Raw genomic sequence first — 21,381 nt, forward strand, 5'->3', positions numbered from 1 at the left:
TCCCACAACCCCTCAACATCAGGGTTCCCTGGGCGCCATCCCAGGTTCTCTTCTTTACCCTCTCACCTCCCCAGGTTCAGCTGCAACTCATGCCTACAATACCCACGTCTACACCTGCAAGCCAGATCCTGCTCCTCAAAGGCAGCACCTACCACGTGCCTGAGCGCTGAGCTGGGCACCAAGAACACAGAGACAAAAGATGTGATCAGAGATGTGAGTAGAGCCATAACTAGAGTAGCTGCTCTGGCATTTGAAGCGTTCTTCTTTAATGATGGAACTTCCAAGACCGTGGCGGCCTCGCCTTCCCGCAAGGTGCTCCTTCTTGTGTTCTGCATCAGAGATGGCACCTCTGTCCCCCCAGTCACTCAAAGCAGACACAAAGCTGTCCTTGGCTCTCTCTCCCATCCAAATGAGGCTACCATGTTCAGAGCATCCACCTTGTCCCAGGTGCTATGCTGAGTAGCTCCCATAATCCTCCCAACCTCATAGCAACTACTGCTATTATCCCAAGTGTCCAGATCAGGAAACTGAGGCTTAGAATGGTTATGTAACAGATCCAAGTTCACAGGTTAGTAAAGGGCATGGCTGGCACTCTTGCCTGCATCTTTTGATTACAAAACCACAATGTTATAGCTCCTCCCTCAACTGCCCAATCCAGAGCTGTCTTCTGGGTCCACTCCATCCCCACCATCTCAGGTCAGTCTAGGCCCTCATTGGCTTTCACCTTGACCATCAGAACAGCCTCCTCTCTGGTCTTCCCACTTCGAGCCCCTTTCCTTCACATCTGTCTTTCTCCCCAGCTGCTAGTGTGATCGTCTCCCAGACAAACGTGATAATATCAACCCCCACAGCCTCCCGGATTACACTCAGTAGCTGCTCTGGCATTTGAATCCCACCACCATCACCTCATCTATCCTCACTTCCCTGCTTATGCCATGGACCCCAGGCCATGGAGTCATGGACCCAAACACCTTTCACTGCACAGTTTCCTCTGCCCAGTACCCGGGTTAGCCCTTTTTTTTGATAGTCAGGCTTCTCATCCTTCAAGGCCCAGTTCACGCGTCTCTCAGCAGTCCAGGCAGACCAGCTCACAAGGTGTGGGCTGAGTCTGCTTCCCCACTAGACCAGCCTGGCCCTGACTCGTGTCTGCTTCTCCCCAGCAACCAGCAAAAGGTCAGGCACAAAGTAGATGTTCACAACAAATCTGAATGAATAAATGAGTGGATGGATGGCAGATTCCCTCACACCTTTACCCAGGCATAGAGACAGAGAAAATAAGTTCCACGGAGGCAGAGATTTTTGTTTGTTTCGTTCATTGCTGGTTCTCCAGTGGCACCATGGCATGGCACGTAGTAGGTGCTCAAGAAATACTTGTTAAATGAATGAATGAGTGAAAGGCACGCAACTCGAATCTGGCTGCGGCTCTAAAGGTGGACATAGGCACATACGATGTGATAACAATGGTGATTCCTCCTGTTGTTCAGTGATTTTGAGCTTATCACATCCACAGTCACTTAAAGTCCACCCAATAACCCTGTGAGGTGGGTCACCTGGACCACACACCAGCCTCCTGTGCAGTCTCCCTGTCTGAGTGGCCTTTCTAAAGCATCAGTATAACCAGGCCAGCCCCTGCTCAGAAAACCACCCCAGTTCCCTGACGCTCATGAGATAAAGCCCAGACTTCCTAACCCGACTTCCCACTTGAGCGCACACCACCATCCTGCCTGTACCCCGATTCCAGTCCGAAGCTGGATTCCCTGCATTTTCCCACCTCCGTGCCTTTCTTCACGTTGTTCCTGAGCCCTGGAACGCCCTTCGCTCTCTCAGCCCCAAGTCCAGCTCCTACTCTTCCTTCAAAGTTTAGCTGCTGGAGTCTTTCTTGGCCCTCCCGAAGCTGGAGGGAAAGCCGGTTAAATATACAGATGACAGGCCTCTTCCCTGGAAGTTCTGATTCAGTAGATCTGGGTTGGGGCCCAGGAATCTAGGTTTTTAGCAGTTACCTCTGACAATTCTTATTTTCAGTCAAGTCTAGGAACCATGGTTTATCAGGTAGGCAAGGCCAAGGCTGGGTTATGCTATAAAACAAACATCCCCCAGGGTCAGCGTGGTGGTATAGTGATTAAGTTTGTGTGCTCTGCTTCGGTGGCCCGGGGTTCGCAGTTTGGATCCCGGGCACAGACCTACACACCGCTCATCAAGCCATGCTGTGGCGGTGCCCCATATACAAAGTAGAGGAAGATTGGCATAGATGTTAGCTCAGGGCCAATCTTCCTCACAAAAAAAAAAAAAAGCTAACATTAATAATAAAATTAGTAACATTAAAAAAATATCCTCCAAATCTCAGTGACTTACTATAACAAAGGTTTATTTTTGCAGTGGGTTTGGGTTACTTCCCAGAGCATCTGTCCCTCAAAGAAGCCTCAATGCTTCAGGTGGAGAAATTTAAACATAGCTTATCAACCTTCTGGGCTCTGAGTGCCTCATGTTCGAGGACCCCATCTGATTAATCTCCGCCTCCTCAGGGTACCTGGCACAGGACCTGTCATGACTGCTGTGTTCAGGAACAAAAGAAAGAATACCCATTTGACCTCTTCATCCATTAACTAGTAAGTATTTACTGAGGCCACATTCTTTGGGCCAGGACTATGCTGTGGTGCCAGAGACATGGTGGCAAGCAAAGCAAACATCAACCTGTCCCCATGGAGCCAGTTACCTAACTTCTCTAAGCCCAGGTTCCAAATCTATAAAGTGGGCTATAATACTCACCCCTCAGGCCCAGGCTGAGGATTGACTGAGAAGACAAGTATGGAAGCCATTTGTAACTTCAAAATCTCAACTGAAGCAGATGTGAAAGAGCAGTGTTATGCTGGTGTGTGCCCCTTCCTGTTCCTCCATCCCTCGGTCCAGTTTTCAGGTTTTATTCATTAGGCCCCCAGAATTTGGTCGCACATCCCTCTCCTCACTATTTCCACTGCCTGTTCAAATCATCATGAACCTGTAAAATGAATATAACATTAATAACATTAATAATAATAGTGATAGTAATAGCTGATTCTTATATAGGGCTTATCATGTGTGAAGTTCTAAGTGTTTTATGTGTATTAATTCATTTAATTTTCATAACAACCATCTGAGGTTACTGCTCTTATTATCTCTGTTTACAGATAAGGAAACTGAAGCACAAGGAGTTTGTATAAGTTACTCAAGGCAGGAGCTGAGACCCAATCCTGGCAGAAACGCTGGACTATTGAAACTCTCCTGGTCAACTGTGTCTGCCTCCTAAGGGACTCACGCCAGCCCTTCTCTCCACCAAAACCAGAGTCAACGTCATGCAGCAGAGACTGGATCATGATGCTGACTTTGTAGAGATACATTTTGGGAGAACTGGTGTTGTTACAATATTGAGTCTTCCTATCCATTTACATGGTATATCTATCCATTTGCTTAGGACTTCTTTAAAGTCTTTTGATAAAATTTTTCTCTCATAAAGGACATAAATTAACATATTTTTAAAAGCTTAATTAGGCATTATATATTTCTATAAATGATGATTTAACATTTCCTAACAGTTTGTTGCTATGATTTATAATGACAATTGAAGATACTTGTCTTATTCCACTGAACTTGCCTCCACATACAGCCAGAGCCAGAGACCCAGGCGTGATCTACTCCCTTGCCACTCCTTCCAGTCTGCAACCTTGTCTGATAGATTCTATCTGAGTGGATGTTTTGTCCCCACCTCCAGGCCTCAGTGTAGGCCTCATTATTTTTGGCCTGGAGTGATTCCTAACTGATTTCCCAATCAACCTTCACATAGTCAGGGCTACTGCCAACTGTTACTGCAGCTTTGTGCAAATAGAAAAAAGGTATCGCTTCCTCATGACACTCTACCTCCATATGTCAAATAATCATTGTAATAAATATTCAAATATATGATGTCTACGATTTGATTTGTGGTTGGTGCCCCTCTTGTGTGTGCCTCGTGTGGTGCACGCCAGCACAGCCATCTGTGGTGGCCCTGCACATGGCCACCAGAGGGATCGTCATAAAGTGAAGGTTTGATCATATTATTCTGTTATGGGCTGAATGTTTGTGTCCCCCCCAAATTCATATGTTGAAGCCCTAACCCCCAAAGTAATGGTATCAAGAGGTGGGGTCCTTGGGAGGTAACCAGGTTTAGATGAGGTCATGAGGGTGGAGCCCCTGATGGGATTAGTGCCCTTACAAGAAAAGGAAGAGACATCAGAGCTTCCTCTTTCTGCCATGTGAGGACACAGCAAGAAGGCAGCCATCTGCAAGCCAGGAAGAGAGCCCTTACTAAGAACTGTACCCACTGGCACCTTGATCTTGGACTTCCCAGCCTCCAGAACCATGAGAAATAAATATCTGTTGTTTTAGCTTTCCAGTCTATGGTATTTTGTTACAGCAGCCCAAACTGACTGAGGCAGATTTCTTTGCTTAAAAAGTATCCCTTGGGGCCAGCCTAGTGGCGTAGTGGTTAAGTTCATGCGCTCTGCTTTGGTGGCCTGTGGTTCACGGGTTTGGATCCCGGGCGCAGACCTGCACACTGTTCATCAAGCCATGCTGTGGTGGCACCCCATATACAAAATAGAGGAAGATGGGTACAGATGTTAGCTCAGGGCCAATCTTCTTCACCAAAAAAAAAGTATCCCATTACCATTCTTCCTTTGATATAATTACTTAAAATAGGTAATACTTTCACATGGTTCAAAAATCTAAATAATATAAAAGGTTTACAGTGAAAATTCTTATTCTAACAATTGTACTCACCTTGTTCTCACAAACCACCCATAGGGAACCACTTTTATTAGTTTACGTAACTTTCCAGGATTTCTTTATGAGGATACACACACACACACACACTTTTTTTCTTATACAACAGTAGCGTGATATACTCATTCTACACCTTGATATTTAACTAACAATATATTTTGAAGCATTTTCATATTTATGCATAATGAGCATCTTCATTCTTTTTGACAGCTGCATACCTGCTAATGGACAAGTTTCTAATCCATTGCAAACAATATCCAATGAATAACAGTGATGTTTGTGTCATTTCATACAGGTGCAGATAAGATGAATTAAAATTCTATTTCTCCACCCTTTGCAGCTCGTATGGACCGTGACTTGCTTTGACTAATAGAATACGGCAGAAGTCATGTTGTGCAACTTCTGAGCAGAGTCTCCAGAGACCTGGCAGCTTCTGCTCTCACCCTCTGGGACCCCTGAGGCCACTATGCTATGACGAAACCCAAGGTGAAATACCACATGGAGAGAGTGGCTTAGCCACCCCAGCCAACCTGGCCATTAGGGTTAAGGTCCCAGGCATGCCAGTGTGAGAGAGGCCACGGTGGGCCATCCAGCTCCAGCCAAGGTGCCAGCTGACTGCTGCCATCTAAGTAATCTAAGGTAAGACCAGCAGAGAAACCACCCGGCCATCCTCAGAATCTGGAGAAACAATAAATCATTGTTATTTTACACCAGTGAGATTTGAGGTGGTTTCTTATGAAGCAGTAGCTAACTGATACAGCAGGAATACCATTCAGATAGATTTTCAGAAGTGGGATTGCTGGTTCAAAGTGTATATGCATTTATAATTTTGATAAATATTGTCTGGGTTGTATCATTTTGCAGTCTCACCAACAATGGGTGAAAGTCCCTGTTTCCCCACAGTCTTGCCAAAAAAGCGAATCGTCAAATGTAGATTTTTGCTCATGCAGTAAATAAAAAGTGGTATTTCAGTATCATCTTCATTTTCATTTCTCTTATTGTGCGAAGTTGAACATCTGCATATGTGTTTAGTTCTTATGTATTTTCTTTTTTGTGATCTGTCATGTTCTTTGCCCATTTTTTGTTGAACTGTTGGTCTTTCTTATCAATATGTGGGAGCTCTTTAAATAATAAGGAGATTAGCCCTTTGTATATGATAAGAACTGCAAATATTTTTTCCCAGTTTGCTGTTTATCTTTTGATTTTGCTTTGATGTTTTTACCATGCAAAATTTTTTCATGTAGACAAATGTATTAATCTTTCATTTTATAGCTTCTGAATTTTGAGTTGCAGTTGGAAAGGTCTTCCTCACTCCGAGACTTATAAAGGATTTTGCCCATATTTTCTTCTAGTATTTTTATGGAGTTTATCCTGACAAATTGTGTGACCCATCACCTTTCGCATGAAGGTCAAGGTCAAGGTTATGGTATGGGTCACCTGGTGTCACCCATGTGGAGAGGAAACAGGAGGAACAAAAGCTGATTTAGGAGATTCTCAGGGGGAGATAATGCATCCTGTTTGGGAGACGTTGAGTTTAAGATGCCTGTGGGACCTCCAGGACAGGGTGTCCAGGAGGCAAATGGATTCAGGGGTCTGGAGCAGAGAAGAAAATTTGGGACTGGAGACATGGAATTGGGAGCCAGCATATGGATGCCAGTTAAAGCCACAAGAGTGTGTGTAGAGTTTGAAGAGGAGAGGTTCTCAGATGGTGCTCTAGGGAGTGATCAAGGTCAGGCCCAAAACACATCACGAGGAGAGAGTTGTGGGGGCTTCATCTCTGTAGCCTTTGGGGCTTGGCACAAAAATAGCCTCAGAGACACTTGTAGGATGAACAGATGCCCTTTACGTGAGACATGCATGGACATCTTTGGCTCCCGGGGACACAGCAAACAGGGCGAGGGAGGAATACCAACAACCTCTCCAGCAGTCAGCCCCAACCCAGCAGGTGTGGAAGAGAGACCCTGTGACAGGGGAGGGGAGAAGGCTCAGTCTTGCAAAGTCTGCCCCCTCCTTCCCCTAGATGATCCAAAGCAGGTCATCAATAGTTGGCAGCAAGTCCCCAAAGGTGGGTGGAACATGGGAAGCCAGTCCTGGCTAGTGTTTTCCTTGGGTCACAGTGTAGTGGTTAAGAAAGAGCATAGACTCTGGACCTCCACTCTCTGGGTTCAAATTCCGGCTCTCTCATTTACTAGTGTGTAACTTTTGGCAAGTTACTTAACATCTCTGTGCCTCAGTTTCCTCCTTTGTAAAATGAGGACAATAATAGTACCAATCTCATAGAATTGATATGAGGATTAAATGAGTAAATATCTATAACCTGCTTACATTGGTGCATGGCACAGAGTAAATGTTATGTAAGTATTAAACTAAAAAGAAATAATTTCATTCATTCATGAATGTTTATTGACCAGCTACTATGTGCCAGGCACTGTTGTAGGTGCTGGGGACACAGCAGTGAAAGATGCAGGTGAAAATCCCTGCCCTCATGGAGCTTAGGTTCTAGCAGGGTGGACAGGAGGGGTGAAGATAGACAATATATAAAATAAATAAGCAAAATAGAAGGTGTGTCAGATCCAAGTGAAGACATGAGAGATGTGCAGGACCGCTAGCCTAGGACCTGGTGCACAGTGGGGCTCAGGAGATGGAAAAGGAAAGGAAGAGCCTGGACAGGCAGCAGAGTGGAATCTCTGGCAGAGACACTGGGGCTACGGACACCCTGGTGGTAAAAATCATCATCATTTCTGTCATATAATAGCATCAAACACTTATATAGCACTTATTCCGTACCAGGCACTGTTCTATTCACTTTACATATATCATCTCATTTAATCCTTACAGCAACCCTATGAGGTTGGTACTGTTACCGTCCTATTTTTCAAATGAGGGAACTGAGGCATGAAGAGGTTAAGTAACTTGTCTTATAGAATTATATAGTAGTTGAGTGAGCTGGGATTCCAACCCAGGTCATCTGGCTCCAGTGTTAATAGAATGGACCTATAGGTGGAGGGGAAGGGACAGGCTGCCATGCCTCAGGAACAGGTAGGGCCCAACCTTCAGACACACTGAAAAGAAAATACACACCGCCACCCCCCCCCCAACACCCACACATGCAAAACCCAATATACTTAACACACACTTCAAAGCTGCTCTGAGGGCCTGAGAGGAGTAAAAAAGGACTATGAAATAGAGATAAGGGCTCAGCTCTGGAAAGCTCTATCCCCAGAGCCATTCTCCCTAGATGGCCCCTGCTCCCTGGCCCCTCCACACACCCCTCCATGAGGCTCTCAGCCTCCCTCCTGTGGCCTTAAGCCACCATCGCAAAGCCCTGCGATCCTACCCAGAGACCACAAATAAAATGAATATCATAGTCCTGGGAAATTTAACAAAGGCACCAAGAACTCCAGATCACAGCTGGGAACCAAGAAGGCAAGTCATCAAAATGCTAAGAAACAGAGAGAGGCAGGTGGGACTTGTAGGCCCAGAGAGAGCTGGAACCCACAGTAGTGAAAGCTCACAGAGGGAGGAACTCTCCACAGTTTACAAGACCCTTCCAAATTCTTCTTAACCTCACTTGATATTGTTCAGTTCTTACCCTAGGCAAGACAGAAATTACCAGACCAAGTTGTCAAATGAAGAAATTAAGTCCCACAGAGGAGCAATGAATTATTCAAGATCACCCCCAGGACTAGGAGTCAGATGTCCAAAGCCCTTCCACTGCACCACTCAGAGTATGAGAGAGACAGACAGAGACAGAGAGAAAAAAGGGAGGAGGGCAGGGAGGCAGAGGCTAACATGGAAGATCCAGGAGCAGAGAAATCCTTCCTCATGATCTCCAGGGGACTCCACTGGGCAGGGTTTGGCCTCCTGAACCCTTCACTCTTTATTCCTCCTGTGGGTTGATCAGGGCAGCACATCCTCATTCCTTCATTCCCAACCCAGGCGAGCTGGATTCTAAAGGGAAGAGGAGAAGGATCAAAGTCTTCACATAGAATCAGACAGCACTTGACAGTTTCCAACCTCATATCACTGAACATTAGAGCAGGGAATACCCATCAAGATTATCTCCCCATCCTCCTACTGCCACCTATTGTGTAGATGGGGGATCAAAGCCCAGAGATAAGTGACTTTCCAGAAGTCCACAGCAACTCAGTCACAGGAATCTAGTTTTCCTTACCAGGGCATACTAGAGAGGGGCTTATTCCTTCCTTTGCTTGAATCTTCATATAAGCACCCTGGAAAGAGCCCCGGGGTCCAGAAGACTTGATATCCATTCTGGCTATGCTGAGACTCACTGAGTAGTCTTGGGGACTCTTGCTATAGAATGTAAGCTCCAGGGGCTGGCCCCGTGGCTTAGCGGTTAAGTGCATGCACTCTGCTGCTGGCGGCCTGGGTTTGGATCCCGGGCGCGCACTGACGCACCGCTTCTCCGGCCATGCTGAGGCCGCGTCCCACATACAGCAACTAGAAGGATGTGCAACTATGACATACAACTATCTCCTGGAGCTTTGGGGGGAAAACAAATAAATAAATAAAAATTAAAAAAAAAAAAAAAAAGAATGTAAGCTCCACAAGGGCAAGGCATTTTTGCCTCTTAGCCCTTGATGTATCTCCGGCCCCTAGAACAGTGTCTGGCCCATAGTAAATGCCCAATAAACATCCACTGAATGAATGAACCTCTAGAGGGCCAGGGTTAGGGGAGTGTCACCGTGAGAGCCTGAAGCCTGAAACAGAAGACTAGGGAACTATGAGCTTTATCTTCAGATGCATGAAAGGCTAAAATTCTGTCCACAAATATTTATTGAGGGCCCATTATGTGCTGGGTACTGAACTAGGTGCTGGCGATTCAGGTAAGAACAAGACAGTCATGCCCTGACCTCAAGAGCTCACAGTCCGCTATAATGTGGAATGTGGGCAGAATGTTTTGTGGACTCCAGAGGGTAGACCTAGGTGCAAGGTGGGGGCGGGCGGGGGTGGGAGGGAGGTGTAAGTGGCAGACTGCTCAATATAATACATTTTTCTTAGCCTGAGCTGCCCTGAAATGGTCTCGCTGCTCAGAAGGTGATGAGTGCAGCAGGACTGCAATGTTCAAGCAGGGCGCCAGCCGCCCACCTGTGGGAAGCTGTGCCAGGAGTATGCGGAAAAAGAGATTTCTGCCTTGGGTGAGGTCACTTCCCACCCCCTGATTCTCTGCCTACAAAACCCTGCAATTCTCTGACGCTGGATCTTATTATTTTCTGAATTTCAAGGTCCCATAATGCTGACAGCCCCAAATTCTAAGTCGTCTGCCCACGGCCCTGGGCCCCAAAGAAATAAAGCTGAATTCAGCAAGGGTCCTACCACCCACTGCCTCAACAGGTCTCTGGGGATAGCGCCCCCTCCCCGCCTCGGTGGGCTGGAAGGGCGTAGCTCGGGCTCCGGAGTGCCGCGGACGTCGTGGGGAGAAGGATGTTTCAGATACAGAGTTGACAGAGCCAAGACACGTGACAGTCAAAGGCTCACGTTCTGTGGTCCGAGAGGCTGGGACCCGGTCGGTCACGTGACGCAGGGGGGCACTGTGGGGTGATGTGAAATGCAGGGCCTCTCACATTACGTACAAATGACGCATTCCCACCCCTTTTGGCAAGCAGATTTCCGTTGAAAGATGCGACAGTTCCGGTGGAGGGGGAGGGTTCTCACATCCTGGCAGTTTTGCTTCCGTTCGGGGCGCTCCAGTTTCCGACCTCTGCCTCTCCCTCGGGCGGGGAAGAGACGCGACCCCGTGCGCATGCCCTGAATCATCCCAGGGGGGCGGGGCCGAGGCCACCGGGGCGGGAGGGGGGAAAGAAAAGGGAATTCCAACCTGTGGAAACTTGGGGGTCCCCGAGGTCGCCTCCTTCCCATTGACTGTGGATGGTGCCAGGGACAGAGCCTCTGGAGGCTCGTGGGAGGTTTTGGGGTCCGCGGGGTGAGGGCGGAGGGGAGTGTCAGAGTGCCAGTGGGGTACCGGAGTTCCAAACTTAGAATCTTGAGGCCCTCGGGGCTCCGGCGCCGGGGAAAGAGAGCTCCGGCCGCCATGCGGGACAGGACCCACGAGCTGAGGCAGGTGAGAAGTCGGGGCAGCAGGGTTGGGGACGGGCGGACGGGGTGGGATCTGGCTGAAATGCAGGACTCCTGGTCTTTGGGGCAGGGAGGGGTGGCTGAGGGCTAGGAAGGAAAGACCCGGAAGCCCGTGAGTTCTGCGGGAAGAGACTACAGCAAGGAAGTGATGCCAGTGACCCTGGCCCTGGCAGGGGGATGACAGCTCGGACGATGAGAACAAGGAGCGGGTCGCGCTGGTGGTACACCCGGGCACGGCGCGGTTGGGGAGCCCGGACGATGAGTTCTTCCAGAAGGTAAGAGCCTGGAGTCCCGGCCTGGATTCACGAGGGAACTGGAAGACCTGAGGAGCAGCGCGGTCTGGAGTACCCCTATATCTCCTTCAGGCCTCTCGGTCACCCTCCCCAGGTCCGGACAATTCAGCAGGCTATTGTCAAGCTGGAGAATAAAGTCCGAGTGTTGGAGAAGCAGCAGGTCACCATCCTGGCCACGCCCCTTCCCGAGGAGGGTGAGTGAAACCCCGGGTGCAGAACGCATGCTCAGCCAGAGGGATTGTGGGGATTGCAGTTCCAGGCAGGTGGTGGCCAGGAAGATTTGTTGAGGTATAGGATGCTGTTTGGGAGTCATGGCTTTCTTTTGTTCAGGTATGAAGCAGGACTTGCAGAACCTGCGCGACGAGATCAAACAGCTGGGGAGGGAGATCCGCGCGGAGCTGAAGGGTGAGCTCCTAGGACCTCAGACAGATCCTTCCCTCTGTTCCTGCCCAGCTCCTGGCTTATGGGGAGTGTGTGGCCCAGAGAAGCCAGAGATATATCCAGGTCACACAGCAGGCCTCGATCTAGAATCTCTGTCTCCTGGCTTCCAGTCTACAGTACTTTCTCTTTTTTTTTTTTTTTGAGGAAGATTGGCCCTGAGCCAACATCTGTTGCCAATCTTCCCCCATTTTTTTTCTTTTTTCTCCCGAAAGCCCCCAGTACATAGTTGTATATCCTAGTTGTAAGTCGTTCTAGTTCTTCTATGTGGGATGCCACCTCAGCATGGCTTGATGAGCCGTGAGTAGTTCCACGCCCAGGATCTGAACTGGTGAAGCCCAGGCCGCCAAAGCAGAATGCACGAACCCAACCGCTGTGCCACTGGGCCGCCCCTCTATAGTACTTTCCATGGCACATGCCTGCCTCTTGAGGCTTTATTTGTAATGAAACCATTTACTCCTACAATTTTTGCTGCCCAGTGTGCATTCCTTGGGCAGGCAGATGGGGGTTTTGTTAGGAAGCCTCTGCGTACCTGTGAGAATTCTCTGATGTATTGCAAAGAAAAATATAACTTTTCTCTTGTCAAAAGTTCAGAATTAGGGGCCGGCCCTGTGGCTTGGTGGTTAAGTGCGCGCGCTGCGATGCTGGTGGCCCGGGTTCGGATCCCGGGTGCGCATCGAGGCACCACTTCTCCGTTCATCCTGAGGCCGAGTCCCACATACAGCAACTAGAAGGATGTGCAGCTACGATGTACAACTACCCACTGGGGCTTTGGGGGGAAAAAATAAAAATAAATAAAATCTTTTTTTTTTTTTTTAAAGATTTTATTTATTTTACTTTTTCCCCCCAAAGCCCCAGTGGGTAGTTGTACATCGTAGCTGCACATCCTTCTAGTTGCTGTATGTGGGACTCGGCCTCAGGATGAACGGAGAAGTGGTGCCTCGATGCGCACCCGGGATCCGAACCCGGGCCACCAGCATCGCAGCGCGCGCACTTAACCACCAAGCCACAGGGCCGGCCCTAAATAAAATCTTTAAAAAAAAAAAAAAAAAAAAAAAAAAAAAAAGTTCAGAATTAGTCATTTTATGATAAATTATATCCCCACCCCCAATCCTATGGAGATAAACACCTCTCTTTTGTATGGCTGGGGTATGGCCCTGGCCTTGTGTCCTGGTCCCTAAATGATTTTCAGAAGCCACAGGTGAAACCCCTCCCCCAGCAATACCCTTGTGTCTTCCCACAGCCATAGAGCCCCAGAAGGAAGAAGGTGATGAGAATTACACCTCGGTCAACACGAGAATGAGAAAAACCCAGGTGGGTTTGTTATTCCCAGAACTAGGTCATTTCAGTGTTTTATAGATCATTAGATGGCAGAAGTAAGAACGAAGGGCCCTTCCTTCTTATTATCAAGTCCAACCTGATGATTTTCCAGATGGGGAAACTGAGGCTTAGAGAGAGAAAGGACTTACCCAAGTCCAAAACCCAGGTCTCCTCACTCCTAATCCATTCTAACACCCTGCCTTCTCCTCCATTCAATGAGAAGTTGTTGAGTCTCCAGACATGACCTGGGCTTGGCTGTGGGGAGACATGCTTTCTAGGAGCCAAGATGGGGAGTTAAACTTGAATAGGTGACAAAGACATTACTCAGGTAGCACTTGGTAGCTAATGGCTCTGCTCAGGGAAGAAGAGGGAGCAGTCATAAATGACTGGGAGGTTTCCTGCCCATGTGACAGGGACATCCTCTGCCCCATGGGCAGAAGTCAAGAAGTCCAGAAGAGGAACTTCCCTGGGGGAGGGAAGGTCACTGAATCACATCTTAGTAAGGAGATTTGAGGTGATGTGACCAGCCCCCTCTGGATGCCCAGTGAGGAGTGGTTTGGAGTTTATGGAGGTCAGAGTTGGAGTAGGTGGGCCCAGAGTTCAGCACAAGATTGAATATGGAGCAGTTTGGGCATCTTGAAAGGAGACAGCTGAAGCCAGGATAGCAGATGTGTCTCTGAGGAAGGTAGTCCAAGGAATGAGCACATTTAAGGCAATAGGGGAATGGACAAGGCGAGAAGCCGTTTCAGGGGGAGCCTGTGATGGTCGTCAGTGTGAGAGGCTGACGGCCCAGGTGGACCTGTAATCTGGGCGGCAGGCTGACCTCCAGGCCCACTAGCACACCTCCCATCTAAGCAATAAAACGGGTGTTCCGCCAGCATTCAACAGATTTATTGAGTGAGACAATCACCAAAATAAATAAGTAAATTATTTTAGAACAGAGTAAGTATTCAGGAAAAAAGAGCAGGAGAAGAGGGATTGAGAGCGCTGGGAGAAGGCAGGTTGCAATTTCAATAAGGTGAAGAAAACTTCATTTAGAAGATGACATTGGAACAAAGACTCAAAGGCCTTTGTGGGGCCCGAGCATTCTAGGCCGAAGGAACAGTGAGTGCAAAGGCCTGAAGTGGGGGTGTGCTTTGTTCAGGGAGGAGTAAGGAGCCCACTGTGGTGGAGGGAGGGAGGGAGGCAAGAATGGGAGGAGGTAAGGCCAGAGGGGAAATGGGGGGAGGGGCAGGTCATGGAGGGCCTTGTAGGCCCTGGGAAGGGCTTTGGGTTTTACTCTGAGAGAAATGCGGGAGCCTTTCAAGGTTATCATAAGGTGGTTAAGGCGGCAGCCTCCTATAACGGCTCATGCTGTTTGCTCACTGTAGCCGTGGGGATGCTGAGGCCCAAACCAGGCAGGGATCCTCCCAGGGGTACCTAGCCTGTGTTCTCCATCCTTAGCATGGGATCCTGTCCCAGCAATTCGTGGAGCTCATCAACAAGTGCAACTCGATGCAGTCCGAGTACCGGGAGAAGAATGTGGAGCGGATTCGGAGGCAGCTGAAGATCAGTGAGTTGTGGTGCCCGGCCCACAGGGTCAGGTGACCTGACCCCCGCTCTGAGCCTGGCCTTTTCCTTCACAGCAAATGCTGGAATGGTGTCTGATGAGGAGCTGGAGCACATGCTGGACAGTGGGCAGAGTGAGGTGTTTGTGTCGAATGTGAGTGCCCACAGCCAGCTTCCCTCTCCCAGGCCTCCCATCCTCTCTGATCCCTGGCCCTTTTTTTTTTTTTTTTTTTAAAGATTTTATTTATTCATTTTTTTTCCCCCCAAAGCCCCAGTAGATAGTTGTATGTCATAGGTTCACATCCTTCTAGTTGCTGTACGTGGGTCTCGGCCTCACGTTGGACGGAGAAGTGGTGCCTTGGGGCGTGCCCGGGATCCGAACCCGGGCCGCCAGCATCAGAGCGCACGCACTTAACCGCTAAGCCACGGAGCCGGCCCTCCCTGGCCCTTTTTGATTGAGGGAATACTAAGGCCCAGGAGGGAACAAATTAGCATGCTTAGAGTTACTCTTCAGGGCCCTGGCCCCAGTTCTAGGCCTGAGGACTGCCCCAGAGCTCAGCAGGTACTTCTTACCTGCTGCTGGTTTCCCGATGACCTGTCCCTCCACTCCTGTCCACTCCCCAGATACTGAAGGACACACAGGTGACTCGACAGGCCCTAAATGAGATCTCGGCCCGGCACAGTGAGATCCAGCAGCTTGAACGCAGTATCCGTGAACTTCATGAGCTCTTCACTCTTGTGGCTGCTGAGGTGGAGACGCAGGTGGGTGCCCTAGGCAGCCGGGTGGGCGTGACCTAGCCCCCAGATGGCAGACCAGGTTCAGTCAGAACCCCAGCCGTGACTGTCAGCCCACCTCCACCCTTAGCCTCTCTCCTGAGGCTTTGGTTCCCTCCAGGCTGGGCCATGCCCCCAGACTGGCCCTTACTTCCACCCTTAGCCATGCCCCAGAATTGTGTCTGCCTCCACAGCTACCCAAATGACCACTCCTCTATATGTTGCATCCAGCCCTAAATTGAGCCCACCCCAGGAATGGCCCCAACCTAGGCTCCTCCTCCACCAATAGAATATGCCTTTATACTGCTAAGTGCTCCAGTCAGAGTTGCCCCCAGAAGGCCTGCCTCCTAAAACCTGTGCCAGGTTGGAGTGGGAGGTGGTCTTCTTTCCCTGGCCCTGCTTGTACTGGGTGAGGGGAGCTTCCAGCCTGGTCCCATAGGAGCTGACCCCACTAGTGCTGCAGCCAATGCCCTTTTGCAGCTGGGAGTCATGGGGAAGGGATTTCATTCAGTAGAACCAGGACCTGAAGGCTGGTGGTGCCATGAGGAGGCAGGGATAGGGAGGGCTTCACAGCAGCTGGGAGACAGGCCTAGAAGAATGGGTGAATTCAGACATATTTGTGAAAAGGTATGGGCCATTTAAAGCACTGGGCTTCAAGCCACCACTGCAAATAGAGGTTGTCTGAGGCAAGGGAGCAGGGCAGAAGGGACCATGTGATGGAAGGGGGCCTGGAAGCCACCCTCAGGAGTGTGAACTTTTGTCAGATGTGGTCCTGCCTCCATGTCTATGTTAGTGCAGTGTTTCTGCCAGGAGTGTCCTTCAGTCATTTGGGGCTGGGGTGGGCAGACAAAGGGGCTGCTGAGCCCTCCACTCCTAGTCATCCCTACCAGCCTCAACTGCCCACTCGTTCGAGTAGGGGGAGATGATCAACCGGATTGAGAAGAACATCCTGAGTTCAATGGACTATGTGGAACATGGGCGGGAAGATGTCAAGATAGCCCTGGACAACAAGGAGAAGGCGCGGAAGGTGAGCCTCCCCTCCTTCCGTCCCCAGCCCTGGGTGGCCCTCCCTCCCCTCCTGAGTGAGTTTCCCTGACACCCTCCTTTCCCACAGAAGAAAGTCTTGATTGGCATCTGTGTGTCCATCACTGTCCTCATTCTGTTGGTCATCATTGTCATCGCTGCATTGGTTTGATAGCGTCGCGCATTCTTGGTGAGATATTATGGGCCTGCCCCCTGGCCTGCCCCATCCCTGGCCCCAGCCTTTCCTCCTCCCCTTAGACCCTCTTCTCCCTCCTTCCCTTGCAGGCACTAAGAGCACCAGGGATCCAGGGTCTGCCTTCTGTCTCAGCAGCTGGGGGGGTGCAGGACAGAGCCTCCAGCTGGACCCCCTTCCTCACACTGGCCCTGTGCATAGAGGCAGTTTTTCTGGGGTTGGCAGCCACTCATTCAAGGGGGCCTGCATCCTCAGGCCACAATGCCTGAGGGAGGGCCTGCAGTGTCCTGTTTGGCTGGGACACATGGTTTTGTAAGAAATTAAAAAAACGCTTGGAGACTCCCCTGTGCATGTGTGTTCCTGGAAGGGCTGGCCCGGGGCCTCCAGGTATCCAGTCTCTCCACCTCCTGGCCATCCTTGGGGCCAGGCTTAGCCCAGGAAGGCTCAGATCAGACTGTTCTAGGCGCTGTGACCACAGCAGGCTGGCACTGCCCTTCCACTCTCCTACAGGAATGAATAGGAACAAGAGGGGGTAACACCCACATCTGGCTCAGTACTGTCCCTGGGGAAAGACCACTGTGAGTACCTAACTCGGAAGCAGTGAGGCTGGGCCAGGCCAGGCTGGAACACAGGTGAGACGTGTGTGTGGCATCGGTGGACATTCCTGAGGCCAAAAGGAAGAGGCACCGTGAAAAAGTAGTGGAGTAAATGAGGTTGTTACTTTGGATACAGTGGATAGGGGACAGCCTGTCTCAGAGGTGGTGACATTTGAGTGGAATGTTAAATGAGGAGGAGCCAGTTATGGGAAGAAGCAGGGGAAGAGGTTGCCAGGCAGAAGGATCAGCAGGCCAGGCCCTGGGCCCAGAAAAAGGCATTGCCTTTTATATAAGAGTTCAGCTTAGAGAGCCAGCAACTCTGGATCAGCACACTTAGTTTCTAAGGGGTTATCTGGCTGAAGAAGGTAGAGGTAGAGGAGACTGACCTGTTTTCTGTGAGGCACCTGTGCTCCAGGCCCTAACTCTAAATTTCTAAGAGTTCCAAGTCCCATGCCTACTTTCTGGAGCTGGATGTGGCGGCTGTCCCCAGACACGTGGTTTCAGGGGTAAGCCCGCTCCCGGTTCCAAAGCTTGGTTGGAGTGGGGCGGCGCCTGACCCAAAGCAGGTCTGGCGGCCGGGTTCCAGCTGGCCGGTCCCATCCCACTTTCGATCCCACAGGCCCCTGCTGCTGTCGCCGCTGCTGCTCCTAGCTCCAGCCCATCTGGACGCAGTACCTCTTGCTTGGGCCGCCGAGTGTGGGGCACACACGTGGGTGCCGGAGTGATGCGAGTCCTGGAAGGGCTGGACATGATGTCGTTGGTGTAGTCTCGACCCCGCCCCTGGACCTGGGCTTGGGGAGGGGCCAGAGGGCGGGATTGGGCCCCAGTGACACGCGACCCCTGCCTGGTCTGTCTCCATCCACGGCTGGCCGCCCGCCTGCAACGCCTCCCTGTGGCCCTGGAGTGGTCGTTGTACTGCGCCTGCGCCAAGTCTGAGTTTATGGGGCGTGGCTGAGGTGAGGGGAATGAGCACCCCAGTATTAAACAGCAATTAGACGTGCGACGCTGGTATGGGCGGGGCCTCAGAGCGATTCGCCAGTCGCACCCAAAAGTGATTGGATCACAGAGCGCAAGGGGCATGATCAAACCTCCAAAGGAGGCGGAAGGCCATGCTCTTGTGAGAGACTGGCAGGAGTAGTGAGTCAGGGACTGTACTTGAGAAGACGTGGCTGGGTCCCCGGGTCCGGCTCCCAGCCGCTGAACTTGCAAGTCTGGGAGGGTACCCACGCCTTCGTCCTGCCTGAGATCATGTGTCCTGTGTACAGATGAAGCCCTAAATGCCTACAGGAAAGAGCTCCTCATTCTTAGCAGTGTGCAAACACAATCTGGATGTCCACCCGATGGGAAAACTGTGGGGCCGGACAGGTCCTGCCCTGATAGAAGACTGATTTGGACACGAGGACTCTGGGTTTCTCTGATTCTCCATCTCTTGCCCTGTGGCCTGCATCTTCAGCGGAATCCTGTCCTGTTGGTCGCCTTTGCCCTCTCCCTCACCTTACTGCCCTCAGAGTAAATAACTGCACGACCCGTGGCACCTACTGGGATCTGATAGAGACGATCAGACCTATGCAGAGACTATGCCACATTTATGTAATTGGGTGTCCATGTGCTGCCTATGACTTCTGCTTGGCCATACTGGACAGCGCCACCCCTAAATGGCTGCTTATCTGTCTCACTCAGGAAGCTGTCCATAACCTCCTAGAAGAGGCGGCTAGATGGCCAAGTGAGGCCTCGAATTCCAAGCTCAGTAGTTTGAACTTTTCCTTGGCTAGGGGACCCATGAAAGGTTTTTGAACAGGTGAGTGGCAAGTTTGGAGCAGACGTAGCAGACAAATGGACCCATGCACTGGAGATTTCTCTCTTGTGTATACCCCTTCCATGTGGGAAACAAGACTGAGTGAGGAGCTAAGGGCAGGTTTTACACTGAAATCCTGGCTTGGCTGCTGTCAGCCCAACTTTCAGGGAACAGGGTCTTGGTTAGTTGTGGTTTTTCCAAATCCATCTTGCATCACAACCTTTTAGCTGCAGCTCTATCTCCACTTATTGCCTCATTCACTCAATATTTCATGGTTCAAATTCCCAAGAAAAGGAACCAGATTGGTCTAGGTCAGGCTACATTGACCTGCCTATGAGTTGTCTCCCTTGAGTCAAGACTTTACCCTTGACCAAGATGAGGCGTTACATGGTACAAAACGCTGCAGCAGAGTGTGTATGAAGGAAGAGTGGACAAGCTCAATGATTGACATTTCTGGTAAACCCTGTGGTAAATTGTATTATTGTTCCAAATATATAACGTCCTTCCTACAGAGCCCCTCACTATAGGCAGATTATACATTCATGCCCCCCTTACAAAAGGGTTGGCTATATGACTTGCTTTGACCAGTGGAATGTGAGTAGAAATGTAAAGTACCACTTCCAAGTAGAAGCTTTAAGCACCAATGGTCTTAAAAGAGAAGGGAAGTCTGGCAGCTTCTCTTCTCTTTTCCCTCTGCCATGAGTCTGGCAATTTCTAGATCAAGACTTCTTCAGCCTGGAACCCAGAATTAAGATGACGTGAGGCTGACCTCTAGTCCACCTGTGAAATGATGTGTGATGTCAGTGAGAAATAGACTTCTCTTGCTGTGAGCCACTGATGTGTGGAGTTTAGTTGGTACCACATCATAATAAGTCTAAACCAACTGTTACAGAACTCGTATCCAGAAGCGGGGTGCTGCTACAGGAAAAAATAAACCTGAATTATGTGGCTTTGGAGCTGCACAGTGGCTGGTGAGGAAGCTATCATCGGAAGTTGGAAAGATGGTGATGTGTGTTATGCAGTGGTGAAGCATTTGGTTAAACTCTAAGCTGGAAATAACTAAGAATATAAATGTCCAAATGAGCTTGGGGCTTTAGGCAAAAAAATTGGGAAAGAGAGTATTGGTGGCATGCCTTGATTGCTGTTGGGTGCATTTGACAAGTTACTATAAGAAAGAGATGACTCAGAAACTAATTGGCCAGTTTTTAAGCAGAAATGGAAGAGAATACAGAAACTCCAGGCAAGTGATCTACATTTTTAACCAGTGAAATATACAACTTCTCCCAAAGGAGTTAGTAGACTCCATTTGCCTACAATTAAGTCCAAAGAGAGAGGCATGTCTGAAAAGAATTGTGGGTTTGGCTGTTGGCCCATGGAACTGACTCGAATCAAATAGAGAAGAAGCCCCCCCCTCCCCGCCCCACCCAACAAAAGGCATTACCTTGCATTTTTAAAAGACCGTGAGTGTTCAAGACTTAATATGACCTTGAGGGATCTCAAATTTCTATGGGCATGAAGGAGACCGAGAAAGCTGCTCTACTTCAGAAAGTCATAACCTCCAATGTCTTCTTAAATGCGGCCAAGGAGAATAAATGGAAAAGGATACGCCACTCTAAGGGCAGAGCCAGTGACATGGGGAAGAACCAACTAGGGAACTAGTCCCAGGAAGCAGTCCCACTCCCAGGGAAAGCTGGGAGACCTTCTCAATATCTCCCTAGCAGGATTGTAGAATTACTATGGACCAGTAACTTCTGTGTGCCTCCCATTCTTCCTTCTGAATGGGAGTGTTTACTGCCATTATCCTGCCCCTGTTCCACTTCATATGCTGAATGTGGTGGCGGCGGTGGTGGGGGGGGGCAGAGATAAATTGTGTTATATTTTTTTTGTTTGTTTGTTTCATAGATGTCTGGATCAAGAGAAGCCACATATGCACCTGATAGAGAGGCTATTAGAGATCTTGGACTTGAGCCTGATGCCATGATTAGATGGGTCATTTGGGTGGTCTTCCTTGAGAAGAGGATGCATTTATTTTGCACATGGAAGAAACACAAAGGCAGTATTTGTGACAAAGAGGACAGACTGGAGAAGATTTTACAGTTGTTCAAAGACATTCATTGGTCCTCCCTACGGGGTCCCGCCATATGAAAAGATTATAAATCCCCACTCCACTGACATCAGCTTTTGGCCTATGGCTTGCTTTAGGCAATGGTATTTGGGTAGGAGTAATATATATCACTCCCAAGAAGAAGCTTTAAGAGCCATTGTGGGATCTGCCAACTTTCCTGTCTTCTCTCTATGTCTTGAGATTGAAAGTTCCAGATTGAGGCTGTTCCTTCACATTGGATTCTGGAATGAAGATGACGTAGAACAGAGCCTCAGCTGTCCCACGGAGGACATGGAATTGCATGAGAAAAACACATTTGTTGTTGTGAGCCACTGAGATTTGGGGGTTTTTGTCACTGCAGCATAACTTGATCCTAGCTTACTGATAAAGGCTCCCTCCATATTGCA

General features: G+C 49.5%; 1 protein-coding gene and 1 long non-coding RNA gene across 4 annotated transcripts; both read left to right on the forward strand.

Annotated features, from left to right (window-relative positions):
• The first annotated feature begins 119 nt into the window (after nt 1–119).
• LOC147913628 (uncharacterized) lies at nt 120–3,962 on the forward strand. The gene is made up of 3 exons (XR_015556443.1): nt 120–213; nt 2,523–2,606; nt 3,165–3,962. It is a non-coding gene; the product is annotated as an uncharacterized LOC147913628 (long non-coding RNA).
• Nucleotides 3,963–10,619: 6,657 nt separating this feature from the next.
• On the forward strand, nt 10,620–21,381 carry STX4 (syntaxin 4). 3 transcript variants are annotated; one of them, XM_087417348.1, is made up of 11 exons: nt 10,620–10,876; nt 11,064–11,165; nt 11,278–11,377; nt 11,514–11,588; nt 12,865–12,935; nt 14,385–14,493; nt 14,567–14,643; nt 15,114–15,251; nt 16,180–16,290; nt 16,378–16,476; nt 20,773–21,381. In XM_087417348.1, exons 1-10 carry the CDS (start codon nt 10,847–10,849, stop codon nt 16,456–16,458), a joined length of 894 nt encoding a protein of 297 aa, XP_087273474.1. In that variant the 5' UTR covers nt 10,620–10,846; the 3' UTR covers nt 16,459–16,476; nt 20,773–21,381. The 3 variants fall into 3 exon arrangements, with proteins under 3 accessions (XP_087273474.1, XP_087273475.1, XP_004439513.1); XM_087417349.1 differs by lacking the exon at nt 20,773–21,381 and adding an exon at nt 16,572–16,821 and having other exon boundaries at nt 11,256–11,377; XM_004439456.3 differs by lacking the exon at nt 20,773–21,381 and adding an exon at nt 16,572–16,821 and having other exon boundaries at nt 10,621–10,876.

The sequence above is a fragment of the Ceratotherium simum genome, chromosome 26, assembly GCF_057802395.1.
Source record: "Ceratotherium simum simum isolate JZ-2026a chromosome 26, ASM5780239v1, whole genome shotgun sequence".
NCBI classification, from domain to species: Eukaryota; Metazoa; Chordata; class Mammalia; order Perissodactyla; family Rhinocerotidae; genus Ceratotherium; species Ceratotherium simum.

Excerpts from the sequence above, each read along its gene's own strand:
- STX4 (XM_087417348.1), top strand. The coding sequence starts at position 10,847 with ATGCGGGACAGGACCCACGAGCTGAGGCAG. Across the intron at positions 14,494-14,566 it reads TCGGAGGCAGCTGAAGATCA|CAAATGCTGGAATGGTGTCT; the intron begins GTGAGTTGTGGT and ends TTTCCTTCACAG. Across the intron at positions 15,252-16,179 it reads CTGCTGAGGTGGAGACGCAG|GGGGAGATGATCAACCGGAT; the intron begins GTGGGTGCCCTA and ends TCGTTCGAGTAG.